Source organism: Pteropus medius, unplaced genomic scaffold (genome assembly GCF_902729225.1).
Source record: "Pteropus medius unplaced genomic scaffold, Ma_sr-lr_union100, whole genome shotgun sequence".
In the NCBI taxonomy this organism is placed as follows: domain Eukaryota; kingdom Metazoa; phylum Chordata; class Mammalia; order Chiroptera; family Pteropodidae; genus Pteropus; species Pteropus medius.
In genome coordinates, this window is record NW_024350922.1 from 2,223,537 (window position 1) to 2,238,891 (window position 15,355).

Sequence of the window (15,355 nt, forward strand, 5' to 3'; positions counted from 1 at the left end):
TTGGATAGACAGATGGGTGGATGGATGCCTGGATGTAGGTTTTATTTTGTTCAGACTAAACTGGATTCTCTGATTTGCCCAAATAGCAAATCAGAAACGTCTCTTTAAGGACAGCTTTGCCTATAGCTCCGTCCACCTGGTTTCAGATTTCTTCAGTGACATCGCAGACCGTACGTTGCCTGTGACTCCTCTGTCTTCCACGTCACCTTCTCTCCTGTCAGTTCGGTCTCGTGGACTTTTACTCGAGAGGCCCAAGACCAGACCGCTCTGGTTCTCATTTCCCACGTCACCGGATCTGCTCTTCACCGCCCTCAGCGGGCTTCACCGAGGCCCGTAGATTTCCCGCAGTAGCATCTCGCGTCACCCACCGCGGTCAGTCTTCCCCTGCTGTGTTTTCGCGGCGCCCTCTGGGCTTTGCGCACGCGCCTGCGCTCGCCTCTCGACCTTCTGCTCCGTCGTCTCCTCGAGATCCCTCTGACCACTCAGCTCCCTCGTTATACCGACCTCTTCCTCCACCCACGTTGCGATCACGTATTTACGTATTTGCCCGTGACGTCCTCCACTGGATGAGGGGCTCACGAGGGCAAGTGCTAGCTCTGTTTTCTTTAGGCCCGCGACTTCAGCGCCTAGCACAATGGCTGGCAAAAGCAGGTGCTTAATAATTACTTGTTGAATGAATGTATGTCCACATCACTCTGGCTTGGGTTCCTTTTGGCCCTATGCACAATGTTTTGAGCCAGAGGTCTGCCGATTTGTGTTATTGAAGGGTCACTTCCCCTTTACACCACATTCATGTACCATTTCTACCATTATTTACTTAATATTTGTCTTTAGATCAATTCACGTTTCCTATGTTCACTTCATCTTTAAGCCTCATCCCAGGCAATAGAATCTGCTAGATAACGGTGATGTCCTAGTTCCAATTTTCTAAAGTACATTCAAATAACCACAGAGCTGTAAAAAAAAAATGCGAGTTTTAGCCATGAATCGGTCACATGGCACAGGTGATGCGTGGCTGCACTCTGGGAAACACCTTCTGAAGAATCAGCCGGCCGAGCTTCCTCAAGGAGCCCAGGCCTTCTGGTTCTGGGGCTTTGGTTCCTTCCCCTGTTATTCACTTGACAAGCATGAGTCATTCCTCTTTGGCTGCCTGCGATGGGATGGCACAGCCACAAGGACTGACGATGCTGCAGTCAGCAAGGAAGACGCCATCCCTTCCTGCTGGGGTCCGCAGACTCACCGGGAAGAAAGGCAGTGGATAAACAGACGCACACAGTCATTACTGCTCGTGCTTGGAGCCACGAGGGAAATGAACCGTGTGGTTCAGAGAAGACGTGAAGATGAGGAGGACTGTGCTGTGAGACGATCCAGGGGCAAGTGTTCCAGGCAGAGAGAGCGGCAGAGGCCTGGGGACAGGAAGGACAGGACCGGGACTCCGGACTGTCTGCCAGCTCCTCTCGTGGGATCCTGAGGCCTTCCAGAACCGAAACGCAGAGCTGGGCCATTCCACCCCATCGCCTGGACGAGGATCCAGGTTTGCACAGGGTAGGCGGGGCTTGGGCCTTGCAGAAGTCTCCTTGACCCGACCACCATGCATGCGGCTTGGGCACAGCAGCGGCCTGGGTGGTCTGTGAGCAGCTGGCTTCCAGGTGCTTCGCCCGGCCACACTGCCCACTGCTCTCCCGGCTCCCGGCACGATCAGCAAGCCGGCCCTGCTAACCCCTTGCAACCATGGAGCTTACTGGGTTCCGATGCACCTGCCTGTGTGGGAGACGAAATGGAAAGGTCCCCTGCCAGTGGCTAATGTCTCCCAGGGAATGACGGCGGGGCAGGCGGGCAACGGTCACTCCCACAGCCGCAGTTGGATGACCTCCCACTGGGGGCGCTGACGTGCTGCCGGAAGTGGGGCCCCCTTCCCGTGAAACCTGCCAGTCCCCGGGGACTCTGGGGTGGGAGACTGTGGCTCTCGGTGTTAAAAAGTCAACTCTCCGACTCACACGGTCACTGACCGGGGCGTTGGCAGATGCCGGGGAAGCGTGCAGACTGGAGGGGACCGACGGGTCCTTAGTGTGGGTCCTGGTGCGGGTGCAGGGTGGCGCCTGTGTGGGCACTGCAGCAGGGGACACGGGGAGGTGCACAGACGGGGAGACTGGCATCGGAGGCCGCCGGGTTGACCAGCTCCATCCTCGGCCCGGGGCTGGCCAGCGTGGGAACTCTAGGTGTTGGCAGCAGGAGAGTGGAGACCTTCCATCCTTACGGTTCCCGTATTCTCTGGGGCGTGTGACGTGAGCTCATCTGCCGAGAGGGGCAGGAGCGGGCGGGCTCGGGTCATTCGCAGAGGGAGAAGGGTCGGAAATAGTCTCTGTGCCGAGAGGCAGAGCGAATTGGCCGGAGGAACGTGACGGAATGGCCAGCTGGGCCGAGGCCCCCTTGGCGGTGGCAGTGGAGCCAGCCTGGCGGGTCTAGGTGCTCTCCAGCAGCTCTCTTCCCCTTGAATTTGGGGGCCCGCAGGGGCGTGAAGAGCCCCTAAGCCACTTTGGAACCGTCGCTGGTAGCCTTGGCACCACTCGATAGCCCAGGGCACCATCTTGCTTTCTGGATGGTGATATCGCTGAGGAGTGTCGCATGAGAGCCAGCCGGCTCGGAACGGATGCTGCGAAGTAGAGCCTGCCTAGGAAAAGCACGGAGCTGCTGCTCCCCGCAGCTCTGGCCGTGAGGGAGGAGGCTGCGACAGTCCGAGCAGGCTGGGACGGGTGTCAGATGTGACGGGGTAGCAGGTTACCGGCCGGATTAGGTCATAGACCAGATATGGGGGCTGCAGGGGAGCCGGTGGGTGGCGGGGCCATCAGCTGAGACACGAGAAGTGGGCCGAGGCCTCCGGTGGCACAGAGAGGTGCGGCACTGAGGGGGGTACCCGGAGCGCTGCCCCGGAGGGTGATGGGGTGGGGGCGGATGCGACAAGCTGAGGATGAGCACGAGGAGCCTGGGAGCTTTATTTCTAGGACTTTGGGCAGGAAGGGAGATCTGTAGGGCCGTGGCAGGAAAGGGTGAAGGGATGGGTGGCTGCCTTTCTGAAAATCAAAGACTTAAACCGCACAGCATGGCGACCAGAGTTAACGTCTGTGTTGTGTGTCTGAAAGTTGCTAGGAGACTAAGTCTTAAAAGTTCTCATCGCAAGGAAAAAAAATTTTTGTGATGGATGATTATTTCCCAGTATGTACAGGTATCAAATTATGATGCTGTACACTCGAAACTAATGTGTTACGTGTCAATTACATATCAATCAATAAATAAACTAAAAAGAAAAAGAAACACTAAATTAAGTCGAGAAAGAGGAACCCACGGATGGCTGGGTACCGTGCCTAATGGTTTCCATGGGACCGTCCCATGTTTAGGCCTCGTGGCAGCCGGGTGGCGGCCCCATCACCAGCCACGGAGCGATGAGGGAACTGCCATGATTGTGCCGGGGCGGGAAATGGAAAAGCTGGCCTCAGCGCTGGGGGTCCTGGGTCCCAGTCACCCCCAGTTCCTTTCCTAACGTCAACTAGCCAACCCCATTTAACGCGCCATGTCTGCAGTCTGTGCGGGCGCCCCAGGGCAGGGGACCCGGCTGCTCAGCTCGGTCCAGGCAGCGGGGCGGGGGGACAGGCTGGGTCCAGCCGGTGCAGGCGGGCCTCACAGGCGTGGTGGGAATGTGGGGTCTCCTCCGTGCAGACGGGGAGTCTGCATTTCAAGAGGACCCCAGGCCACTCCCGTGCAGCTTGAAGTGCAAGAAGCTCTACTCAAGGGACCCACCCCAGGGGAACGGGGTCTGAAGTGTGGGCAGCTCAGCCCAGACAGAGAAAGAGGGGGAGCAATCCCAGGTTCCCCCAGACAATGCCCTGATAGTGTCCCCATGGCCCCACTGATGGCGCCTGAGAAACTGAGGCCCAGTCATCTGGACCGTAACCGGAGCTGTGCATGCGGCAGCAGAAGCCATTCACACTCCGTGCCTTGTCCGTTCTCTCCTCCTTCCTCCTTCCTCCTTCCTCCTTCCCGAGGCTTTCCTGGGGGAGGGACGGACTGAGTCCCGTCCCCCACACCCTCGCTCCCGGGCTCCTCCAGACGGCTTCCTCCCTCTGAGGCTGCCAGGCTGCTGCTACACGGGCCACCTTCCCCCAAACAGTACCAGTGGAGACTCTTAAATATCCTTTTTTATTTGCTATTTTTTTTTTAACTACAAAGAATACAGGCTCATGGCAAAGAAAATCAACCCAGCGAATGGGAACGGTAAAGGTGTAAATAAAGTCCTGTTCTCTGCCACATGCATCCCAGGTCCCCCGGTCATTCTCCAGAGGCGGTCAGGGAGCGGCGGGAGCCCATTCACCTCGCGGTGCTGCAACTCACTCTTTGCGCTTGATGGGGTGCGTCACCTCACTGAGCAACAGCCACATGATGACCTGTGGCCTGGCCTCACGATAACGTATTTAACCAGCGTCCTCTGCAGGTTGCTTCTGGCCTCTTTCCATTACGAACAGAGTTTCAGTGGTTAGGTCAACGCCAGCTGCTGTAACAAACAACCCCCGACATAAAGGTGTATTTCTCGCTCACCACAGCCCGAGGGGGTTGGTTCCCTAGCTGGGAGCTGTCTTCCGTTTTTGGACTGGCCCCTTCTACGGCCAGAGTTCTCTGCGTTCAGGGGACTGAAAAGACAGTGAAGAGGGCCCGCCTGCCTTGCAAGCGCCCTGGCCTGGAGGTGACACACTGCACCTCTACTCACTGCCCCCGGCGAGAGCAGCCGCATCACCCACCTGGCGCAGGGGTTGCTGGGAAACACAGTCCCTGTCCCAGCCACAGACGCTGTGACACGTCAGGCACACGGTCTTCACGGGTTACAGGTGCGTGCACGCGGCGTCGGGACAGACGGCGCCAAACCGCCACTCCCTGGCGCCGCTGCCGACGCTGGGGAGTGCCCAGGGCGCCGCGCCATGCCAGCCGTAGCCGGCACGGTTCTCAAAACGCGCTTTCTAGGCTTACAGGCGAAGGACAGTCATCGTCGGGTACAACGCGCCTTTCTTTAAGAGGGACGGAGCCTCTTTCCGTGTGTTTATTTTCCATTCATAGCTCTCAAAGCCCGTGTTTCTATTCTACCAGCTGGATCTCTTTCTCTTAGTGATTTGCAAGCACTTTGAAAGAATATATTTAAAAAATATGGATATGGATGAAATCATCCTTTGTTTCTCTCATAGGCTACAAATATTTTTCCAGCTACTCGTGTTCCTCTTATCTATGGTATTTTTCCGCCCCAGAGACTCGCGTTTGCCGCGGAGCCTAACTCTTCAGTGTCCCCCGCGGTGTTTGCCTCGTGCTTAGAAAGGCTGTCCTCACGCCAAGGCTAATTTTATATTCTCACGTTTCCTTCTGGCGCTGGAGTCTCACTTGAATCCAGATTTCGCATCTTGCTGTGTTGCTTTGGTGACTGGCTGTGGTTCTGAGTGTCCCAGTTTTCCCGGCCTGCAGACGGGCCCGTGAGCGCTCCTGCCAGCGTGAAGGCAGCGCGAGGTGGCTCGTGCGCGGAGCTGTCCACGTCTGGCACGGTCGCTGCACGACCAGTGTTAGCGAGGAGCTTGTTCATGTGCAGGCGTCAGTGACCACATGTTGGTCAGCTGGGGCGGCCGTAACAGACCGAGGGGCTTAAACAGCAGCTTTGTTTCCCACAGTCTGGGGGGTGGAAGTCCAAGGTCAAGGTGCCGGCCCGTGTGGTTCTTGGAGGGGACACGCCTCCTGGTTTCGTGCCTTGTCCTCAGGTGGTGGAGAGAGACCGTCTCTCTCATGTCTTTTCCTAAGCGCATTCCTGAGGGCTCCTCCCTCATCGCCCCGTCACTGCCCACGGGCCCCGCCTCCCAATGCCATCACCGTGGGGATGAGGGCACCAGCGCGTGACTCTGTGGGGACAGACATTCAGTCCAGAGCGGACGATGCGCATGGCCGATGAGTGCTGTGTGCTTGTTTTCTTAAAGATAGACACCGCGATGATTTATTTAATACGCCACGCACCGTGAAACGGCTGCCACGGACACGTGAACACGCGCACCCTCGCGGAGCTGCCGCCTTCGGAGGCCTGGTCTTAACTGGAAGCTCAGAGCAGCTTTCGTGTCCAAGGCGCTGTTCTCATGCATCCGGTGCGTTATTCGTCTTATATGTGAAAGTTCGTCCCCTTTGACCAACATCACTCCACCTCCCCCACGCCCCAGCCCCTGGTGACCAGGACCCGGGTGGCCACGGGCCAGGTGAGAAGTCACAGTGGCCTTAACAGGGGCCACGTGATTTCTCACCTGGCCCCTGTTAAGGCCACTGTGCCGTGAGCAGTGAGGAAGTGCCACCGAGCTGTCACTTAGCGCTTCGCTCCTGTGTCACGCCGGTGCGGGCGCTCGGGGCTGTGGACTCGGAAGGAAGGGGTCCCCGCGTCTCCGCTCGGCCTGGCGGGGGGAAGGAAGGGGTCCCCGTGTTTCCGCTCGGCCTGGCGGGGGGAAGGAAGGGGTCCCCGTGTTTCCGCTCGGCCTGGCGGGGGGAAGTGGCCCCGTGCGGCGCCTGCACTCAGCCCAGCATGTGGGGGTGAGCAGGGTTCATTTCCAGAGGTGGTTTCTCACAGAAGCGCTTTCTGCTCCTAATTATCCCTCTGGAGACTGCAAGGGTTCTCGAGGGGACTGGCTGCCCGCCTAGGAGCTAGGAAGTCACCACAGACCCCAAACACTTGCCCGGGGTTTACAGATCCAGCAGAAAACACGGCCTTCCAGAGAAGCCCAAGGGTAACCGCCAGAGATGCCAGCTCCAGACGTCCCCGGGGGGCCCTGCTGGCCAGGCTCCCGCCTGCTCCCACACACTCAGGATGTCCCCTGTGTGTGGACGGAGTGGCCGCAGGCACTGGCTCTTCCCCACCGGGTGGGGCAAAAATGCCATTTCCAAGCCGATAAGAGGAGTATTTAGGGATTTTTATTTGGTAGGGGCCACAGGAAGTCCGGGGTTTTTCTCTCGGGAAGAAGGTAAAGTGCAGACTTTGGGGGCCTGGGGGAGGGGCACGCGTCCCATGGGCATCCACCGATGTGCTTCCTCCTCGCCGTGCCCAGATGAGAGCCTTGCCTAGACGTTTCCCCTTCGACACACAGCGACTGCAGCCCCACGAAGGGCCGTCATCTCCTCGGTGCTGACGACAGTGCTGTGACCAAGAGAGACACCAGCCCCATTCTCTTGGAGCTCGCACTCTGTGGCCGGGGACAGGCATGGGACAGGGATGGGCGGCGACGGACGGGGACATAAGCTCACCCTGAACATACAACACACGAGACTGATGAGCACGATCACGGCCCTAACGACAGCACATTTGTCATGCGCGTCCCAAGCTCCCCTGATCATGAGAATCATGGAGGGAGTTTGTTAAAAATGGAGGTGCCTGGACTGTACCCCAACCCCATCGCATCCTAAGGTGCACCCCGGTTGAGACTCTTGGGCGACTGTTTTAAAGGCTGAGTGGCTAAAGGAGCATGTGGCCCGCACTAGTGCTTCCCACCCCGGTGGCCCAGCGGGGTCGTCCCGGGAGCTTTAAAAAGGCGTGTGCCCGGAGCTCCTGAGTTTATGAGTCTGGCAGGGGGCCCAGGCATCGACGCATCCCCAGTGGCCCTCTGGGTGGCTCCAGGGTGCAGCATGGCTTGCCCACCTCCCCTTCCCAGCCACAGTGCAGGTGACCACGGCCCTGTCCTCTCTCAACACCAGGGGCGCCTCAGGGGAGGACGGTGTGCAGACGGCAGAGCAGAAACGGCACGAGGCAGGTGCCCTCAAGTGCCTTTTGAGCGTCTCACACTTAGGGGCTCGGAAGCAGAGCCGGGACACCCGTCAGTCTGCGAGCCTGTGGCCACGAAGTGACCTTAACAGCACAGCGACCCAGGACGGTCTGCTGCATCCTTTCTCCGCCCAAAGCCAGAACGCCAAGAAACGGCTGGGCTTCGTAAACGAACCCTGATCACCTCTGGGGGCTCAAGGTGCCCTCTCAGGAGGCACCTGCCTTTGACCCCGGATCTTTCATCAGTTTGCTGGGCACCTGTGATGTGCCAGGTATCGTGCGAGGAACGCAAAAATGAACAAGAAGCCAGCACAGGTGGATAGGGGCTGCCCTGCCCCCTGCCCCCTGAGGCTAGCGGGAGGGGCGCGGGATGCGACAGACAGTAGGCAGCTTCGAGGTGGATGAGAACTGCATAAAGGGTCGGCGGTTTTCTCCCCTGCCGCTCGGCCACCCAGAGACAGAGTCAGAAATGCCGGGCTGTCGGTAGGACGCATGATTCGAGACTGGCAGAGCGCGTGGTACGAGGAAGTTGATGATCCGCGATCGTGGCCCTAATGATGGAGAGGAGGAGGAGGAGGAGGAGGAGAGGAGGAGGAGGAGAAGGAGGAGGAGAAGGTGGAGGAGGGTCTGAAAAAAGGGAAATCGACATGATCACAGACGGACCTGAGGGTCGAGCGTAACGAGTCTGCGACCGTGGTGCGTGTAGGAAGAATGAGGCCTGTGGGAGCTTCCTTGGCTCGCGGGCGGGCACGTCGCCGCCTCCTCTGTGTCCCCCTTCACAGTCCCTTCTCTGCCTGCCTCCTCTCCCCCTCCTTTGCCTGCATTGGACTCTGGGCCCACCCCGACCCGGGGTGAGCTCATCTCAAGATCCTTGACCTACATCGGCAAAGACCCTTTTTCCAAATGAGATCGTATTTATAGGTTCTGGGTGGACAAGCTCTGCACGGCCCGAGAGTGGGATGTCGGGGTGAGCTGTTACAGATTGAGGGCGATTCCAATGACAAGACCCCAGGAGGGGCGGGGCTGAGAGCTGCTGAGAGGGAAGAGGAAGTGGAGATACTTGGCCCCAGAACCGGAAGGCCCCTGCTGAGCCGGGATGACGGCGGCTCCCGGGAACTAGGGGTCCGCCTTCCTGCTTCGGGGGGCGGCACACGTCGCCGGGCGTGAGCGCAGTCTGCTGGCGTTTCTCAGCTCTGCCTTCCGTCTGAGCGACCTGACGAGCTTGCAGAAGCTACTCACCCCGAGATTCTTCACCAGTTGGCCCGGGATGCAGTCCAGACATCTGTATTTTTAAAAAATTCCTCAGGTGGTCTAACGGGCATCCAGGATTAAGAAAAGCGGCTTTTAGATAAAACACGACCTTCAGAGAGACGTGGCGACGGGGTCAGGGGTGTGCTCCTTCAGACTTATTTCAAGGACGCGATTCAGATGTCACAGGAGAAGACACAGAACTCATTTCTAGAACATTTACTATGCCTACAAAACGAGCCTCTCCCCCGCCACACACACACACACAAAAGATGTTCTTAATACACTTGGAGAAGTATCTTTCTCCAGAACAGTATTCAGTGGCTTCCTCTGTTGAATAAGCGATAAACGCATTCACGGTTCCAAGCGGCGTAAGGGGCTACGCAATAAGGGCTTCTCTTTTGCCCTTGACTTCCCGCTCTGCTCCCCCGTCCCCTCCCCCCACCGCCCCCCTCAGGGGCTCGGTAACCTCCCCGGGGTAAACGTGCTGCATCTGGCCTTCTCCATTTACCCTTCGTCTCGGCAACCGTGCCGTTTGTCCACGTGTGTCTCCCCGACACCCCTAACCGGCCAGCGCATCACGTGGTTCGCCCTTGCCAAGGGACATTCAGGTGTTTCCTGTCCCGAAGCAGACCTGGTAGAGACCAGAAATAAAACCAGCAGGAGTGGAAGTGGGTTCCTCCCGAGGTGGCGGCCGGTGGCCCTCGAGCGTCGCCAGGACAGGAGGGGCCGCGACTCGGGAGCTGGGCGAGGGGGGCCGGGCGCCCCGCCTGACCATGTGCTGCTTCCGCCCGCAGGAGCCTGATGCCGCGGACGGTGGGCAGCCAGATCACGCTGGAGAAGACGCCCAGCTACTTCGTCACCCAGGAGGCCCCGCGGCGAATCTTCAACATGTCTCGCGACACCAAGCTGATCGTGGTGGTGCGGAACCCCGTGACCCGCGCCATCTCCGACTACACGCAGACGCTGTCCAAGAAGCCGGACATCCCCACCTTCGAGGGCCTGTCCTTCCGGAACCGCACGCTGGGCCTGGTGGACGTGTCCTGGAACGCCATCCGCATCGGGCTGTACGCGCTGCACCTGGAGAGCTGGCTGCGCTACTTCCCGCTGGCCCAGATCCACTTCGTGAGCGGCGAGCGGCTCATCACCGACCCCGCCGGCGAGATGGGCCGCGTGCAGGACTTCCTGGGCGTGAAGAGGCTCATCACCGACAAGCACTTCTACTTCAACAAGACCAAAGGCTTCCCCTGCTTGAAAAAGACCGAGTCCAGCCTTCTGCCTCGGTGCCTGGGCAAGTCCAAAGGCAGAACTCACGTGCAGATCGACCCCGAGGTCATAGACCAGCTCCGGGAGTTTTACAGACCTTACAACATTAAGTTTTACGAAGCCGTGGGGCAGGACTTCCGGTGGGAATGAGCCCCCCGCTCTGCTGGTCTCTCCCCGGGGGGGGGTTTGTTCCTGGAGCCTCTGCCCCGCTCCCCCCAGCAAACCCAGGCTCCAGTCCCTTCCCCATCTTGGGTTCCAGCGTCCTGGGGCCAGGAAGCCCAGCCAGGGCCAAGAGACCGGGGGTCCCTGCCACCAGCTGTCCCCGCTCTGTCCGGTCAGTTCCGATTCATTGCCCTTCGGCCCATGAGAGGCCTTGGGAAGCCGCTTTCCGAAGCCTGGACCTGCCAGTGGACGATGGATGTTACAAGTGGCCACGGCTGGCTTTGTCGCCGTGAGCACAGCTGCCCGTCCCCGTCCCCGCCCGACCCAGAGCGGGCTTGTTAATTCTGAGCGGCATGTACCCTTCCGATCTTAACCTCCTGAGCGGCCCTGGGTGGGGGGTGGACACCGCCCTCGTCCCGGTCCTCCTGGTCCTCCTGGCCGGCGGGAGATGCACGGCCGGAAGCGCCCCCGCCACCCGTGCCAGACCCTTCGGCGGTGGAATGACCCGAGCTTTCAGAGGCTCTGGGCTCCGCTCTGCCCGAAGGGTGACTGTCTTTGAAACCCACTCAGTGACGCCCCCCGCCCCCCATGGACAAAAGCACACACTTCTGCTGTTACGGGTACTTGCCTCACGCGAGCCTTCATGTTCAGCATGCCGCCGAATCATGCCTGTCCATGCGAAATAAATATGGCTCCCTCGTGTCCTTAGCCCGCGGCTTTTCTCTGTAAGTCAGGCCTGGTCCTTGGGTCACTCACTCAGCTTCCCTGGGGACGGCCTGGGAGGGGTGCAGACACAGCAGGGTGAGGGGCGAGGGGGCGGAGATGGGAAGGAAGTTCCTACTGGCAGAGACGGGCCACACCTGTGGGGACAAAACTATGTCTGACTGTGTCAGCCCTCTGCCTGAGCTTTCCGCCTCCCGTGCCAGGCGGAGGCCCAGGGCTGAGAGGACATCTGATATGTTTTCCTTTGACCAGCATGATGGTTTGAAATAATTTCCAAATTTAAAATTTGGGAGGGTTTTATAAAAATATAAATATATGGATTTCCAGAATTTAAAAAAAAAAAAAAGGCCTGCATCGCCTTGAGCCAGCCCTCCAACTTGGCGACAGGTGTACCGCCTTTGGATGGATGCACACCCCCCAGGTCCCGCCCACCTGGCCTCACTGACCTGACGCTCCTTGACCTAGCCAGGCACAGTGGTCACGGCCTGACTTTGGGGGTGTGCCGTGACCTCAGCGACCTGAGAATACAGTGCAGACGGTGCCAGGGCCACCCCAAAGGACAGTTCCTGGAGGCCCTCCCGCATCCCCTCCCTCCCGCTCTGCTCCCGCTCACCATGAGCCTTTTCCCGGCTCGTCACGCTTTTCCTGGAGTGCTCCCTCCGCCCCACGTCTCCGTGTCCCCGAGACTCCACGCGAGTGTCCCTCGCTGGATGCCGGCGGAGCCTTCCCCAGCCACGTCGAGGTACCTGCTCGCTCTCCCGCGATCGCTTGGCCGCATGCACGCACCTGTCACAGCTTGTGTCCCGCTGGGTTGTCGTTATTCGTGTAAATGCCTGTCCTGACCATGAACTCCTTGGGGGTCAGAGTGTGTCCCGCTAACATGTAGGAGGTAGGTGCTCAGCAGACATTCGACGGATGAATAGTGAGCGGGTGGGTGGATGTGGGAGGCCGGGGGGCCTGGACGGGAATGTCCCAATGAACTGCACGCTGGGACAGGTCCCCAGGAGCTCCATGGGACCCACGGGTGGCCGGGAAAGATTGCCAAACCTCCAGGGGCCCTGGCAGTTTCCCAGAAACCAGGGTCTGACTCGGAAGACACCGAAGGTGTGTCGTGGCCCACTGTCCTGCCCCAAGCATTTTACAGGCGGCCAAACGACTGAGATCATGGTGCCCAGAAGCCAGTTCCGGGAGTTTGCAGCCCCCGCAGGCACAGAGAAGGGCCACCCAGGCCAGTGGGAGCCGCTCCCGCCCAGAAGCTGGGGCCCTGCCTCGCTGGTGACCAGCAAGATGAGGTGCACGTGGACGCTGATGAGTTGCCCGTGTATATTCCTCATCCAAAAGAATCTGGTGTCCTGCGAGCCTGGCACTTGATGGCCAAGGCCGCATCCAGAGGGAGATGCAGTTACACTGGGCACACGGAAAATGCCCAGGAAGGAGCCCGTGGGATTTGCCTGTTTGTCCCGATTGCCCAGAATCCAGCCGGCTCTGGTGGAAATTCTGAATTTTGTGCACACAAAGGCAGCTTTATTCCTCGGCTTGACGAGCATTCTCAGCTGCGGGGACTCGCTGGGCTTGGGAGTCTGTGGTAATTAGCATATAGATCACTGTATGCAAATGAACGGGGCTTCCAGCTTAACAACTCACTTTAAATGAGTGATGCTGGTGAACAGAACTCTGATTTTCAATCCGGGGCAAATGCACCCCTCGCCCAGGCCGCCCCAGGGCAGACGCTTGCAAGTTCCAAAGAGCAGAGCTTAGGTGTTTTTTAAATATTTTATTTTCCATTACAGTTGACATGCGAGATAGTAGTTTCAGGTGTGCCCGCATCAGCGCAGTTGAAACCAATGAAGTGTGAGCACTCGCGTGTGTGTGCGTGCAGTTGTGAGTGTGTGTCTCTCCCCCGATACTGGTGCAGGCTGTATGGCGACTCCCCTGTACGTGGCCTGAGACCCCTCCATCCTCGCACTGACCGCTCACATGGCTCTGCCCATGCGTTCACGCCACTCAGCAGGCAGCGGGTGCAGACGCGGGCAAGGATCAGGCGCTGCAGAGCCTGCTGCCAGAAGTCACTGCAGTGAGGACCCATGTGGGGAGGGGCTGGGGTGCCCCGTGGCAGAGGGACCAGGTGCCCCACAGGTGAGGGACCAGGGTGACGCACAGAGGAGGAGCCGGGTGCCCCAAGGGAGGCAGTCGGCAGGGGGAGCTGGGGGCAGGCGGGCTCCCTAGGAACAGCTGTCCCCTGTGATTGGTTTGTGGGCATATTTGACCTTCACTGGTTGGTCCTGAGTCGGAAGCAGGGACATAGAAACAGGAAAGCTGGCAGCACTGACCACGTCCTGCACAGGGAACGGGTGACTTCTGTCACGTTCGGTCTGGCCCCCGTCCATTCAAACATTCTGACCCGGGAGCGAGAGGGGGCAGGACGAGTCTCCTCCTCCGAGCTTGCCGCATCCTTTCTAGTCACGGCTTCTTCGTGTTGTGAATGGCGCCCCCTGGGGTTGTGCAAGGGCACAGCACCACGTTCGCTCACACCCCCGTGGCTGGGACTCGGCCACTGCGGTGCTCTTGGTGGCCAGGGAAGCTGGGGTGCATGACTGTGAGTCTCCGTTCCTGCTTCTCCGGTGGCGCTCCCAGACTGAGGAGGGGGACAGTCACGTTGACAAAAAATTACACTGTAGTGTGAACACCTGCGGCCGTGTGGAGAGTGGAGAGGGGCTTTCCCGGAGGAAGCGACAGTGAGCCGAGTCTTAGGGGATGCGTGGAGTCCACCTTCTGGAGAAGAGTGTTATCCGCCCGTCTGGGTGTGATGTTTCTGCGTGGGGGCAACAGGGACCGAGGACAAAGGGTACTGGGCCAGATTCCAGTCAGTGGACTGGACCGTGGGCCCATGCACACTGCACCCCAGCTCCGAGGCCACCCTCAGTTTCCCACAGATTCAGAGTGTACCTCACACCTGCCTGCCCGGTGGGAAGGGAACAAAGGCAGCCCCGCTCCTTCCGGAACGAGATGGGCCACTAGTCGACCCAGCCCCCTTCCGTGGGGGACATCGTAATCTCTGCCCCACCCCGCGCCCAGCACTACAGAGCCGGGGGACCTGTTCAGGTGGGCAAACAGGGCCCCAGTGGGGATCCGCACACTGTGACAACGAGCTCGGCTCTTGATGAACTTGGCTTCCTGATAAATAAGAGGGACATGTTGCTTTTATCATAAAAAAAAAAAGCATATATACTTCAGCCCCCCAAATAAACATAAGACAACTTTTTTCCATTTTTCTAGTGTGAAATGAAATATGAATTTGCCATTTAGGTCTATCTTCCTAACTGCTTTTTACTAACAATAGTGGCCTAAACAAAGTAGGGATTTATTCTCTCAAATTAAAGAGAGAAATTAGAGATTTAGTCTCTGAAATTAAAGAAGTCAATTAAAGAAGCCTAGAGCTGGACAGTCCGGGGTTGATTGATACAGTACCTCCGTTTTGTCATCAAGGGCTCAAGGCTCCTTCTGTCTTTCTGCCACGTCATCCTTGGGCTTTTATCCTCAAAGCCCAAAATGGATGCGGGTGCTCCAGCCACCACACCTATGTTTCAGTCAGAAAGAAGAAGAAAAGAAGGCAATCAGAAAAATACTCCTCCTAACTAGTCAACCCCGTTTGAAGAGATTTTCCAGAAATTCTACCCAGTAATTAATACTTCCATCTCACTGACCCACCTCTAGCTGAAAGGGTGTCTTAGCGGCACACACTGTCTCCCTGACAACCCAGGATTCTGATGCCAGGGTGGAAGGTGAGAGCAGATCTGAGGAGGCAGTCGGCCAGTCTGTTACGGTGAAGCTCTGGCGATTTGAAAAGGCTGTCTCTCAGATGACCGCATCTCCCAACCGAGCTTCAGAATGGCTCCCGTGCCTCCCACATCGGAGACCTCCAGTCCGTCTGCCCGTCCCTTCCCCTTGCCGTGACACTCCATGGCCGCTCAGCGCAGGCCGGCCACTCCCGAAGGCGCCTGATGGAGTAAACGAACAAATCCGTAGCAATGGGAGGTAGCATGGTAGTGTGGGATCGAGGGGGTGGCTCTGTCAAGGTGACTTGGCCTTTGTCACGTGGCTGCTGGCTTTAGAACCCAGTCTCTGGGTGGGAGGCAACTC

The 15,355-nt window shown here is 58.5% G+C and overlaps 1 protein-coding gene across 1 annotated transcript in view; it reads left to right on the plus strand.

Moving 5' to 3' along the window:
- The window catches only part of HS3ST2 (heparan sulfate-glucosamine 3-sulfotransferase 2), a 62,550-nt gene extending 51,433 nt beyond the window's left edge, over positions 1 to 11,117 (plus strand). The window contains exon 2 of the mRNA XM_039840239.1: positions 9,862 to 11,117. Coding sequence (XP_039696173.1) covers positions 9,862 to 10,480 — 619 coding nt within the window. The 3' untranslated portion in view covers positions 10,481 to 11,117. The remainder of the gene's footprint in view (positions 1 to 9,861) is intronic.
- The last annotated feature ends 4,238 nt before the right edge of the window (positions 11,118 to 15,355 follow it).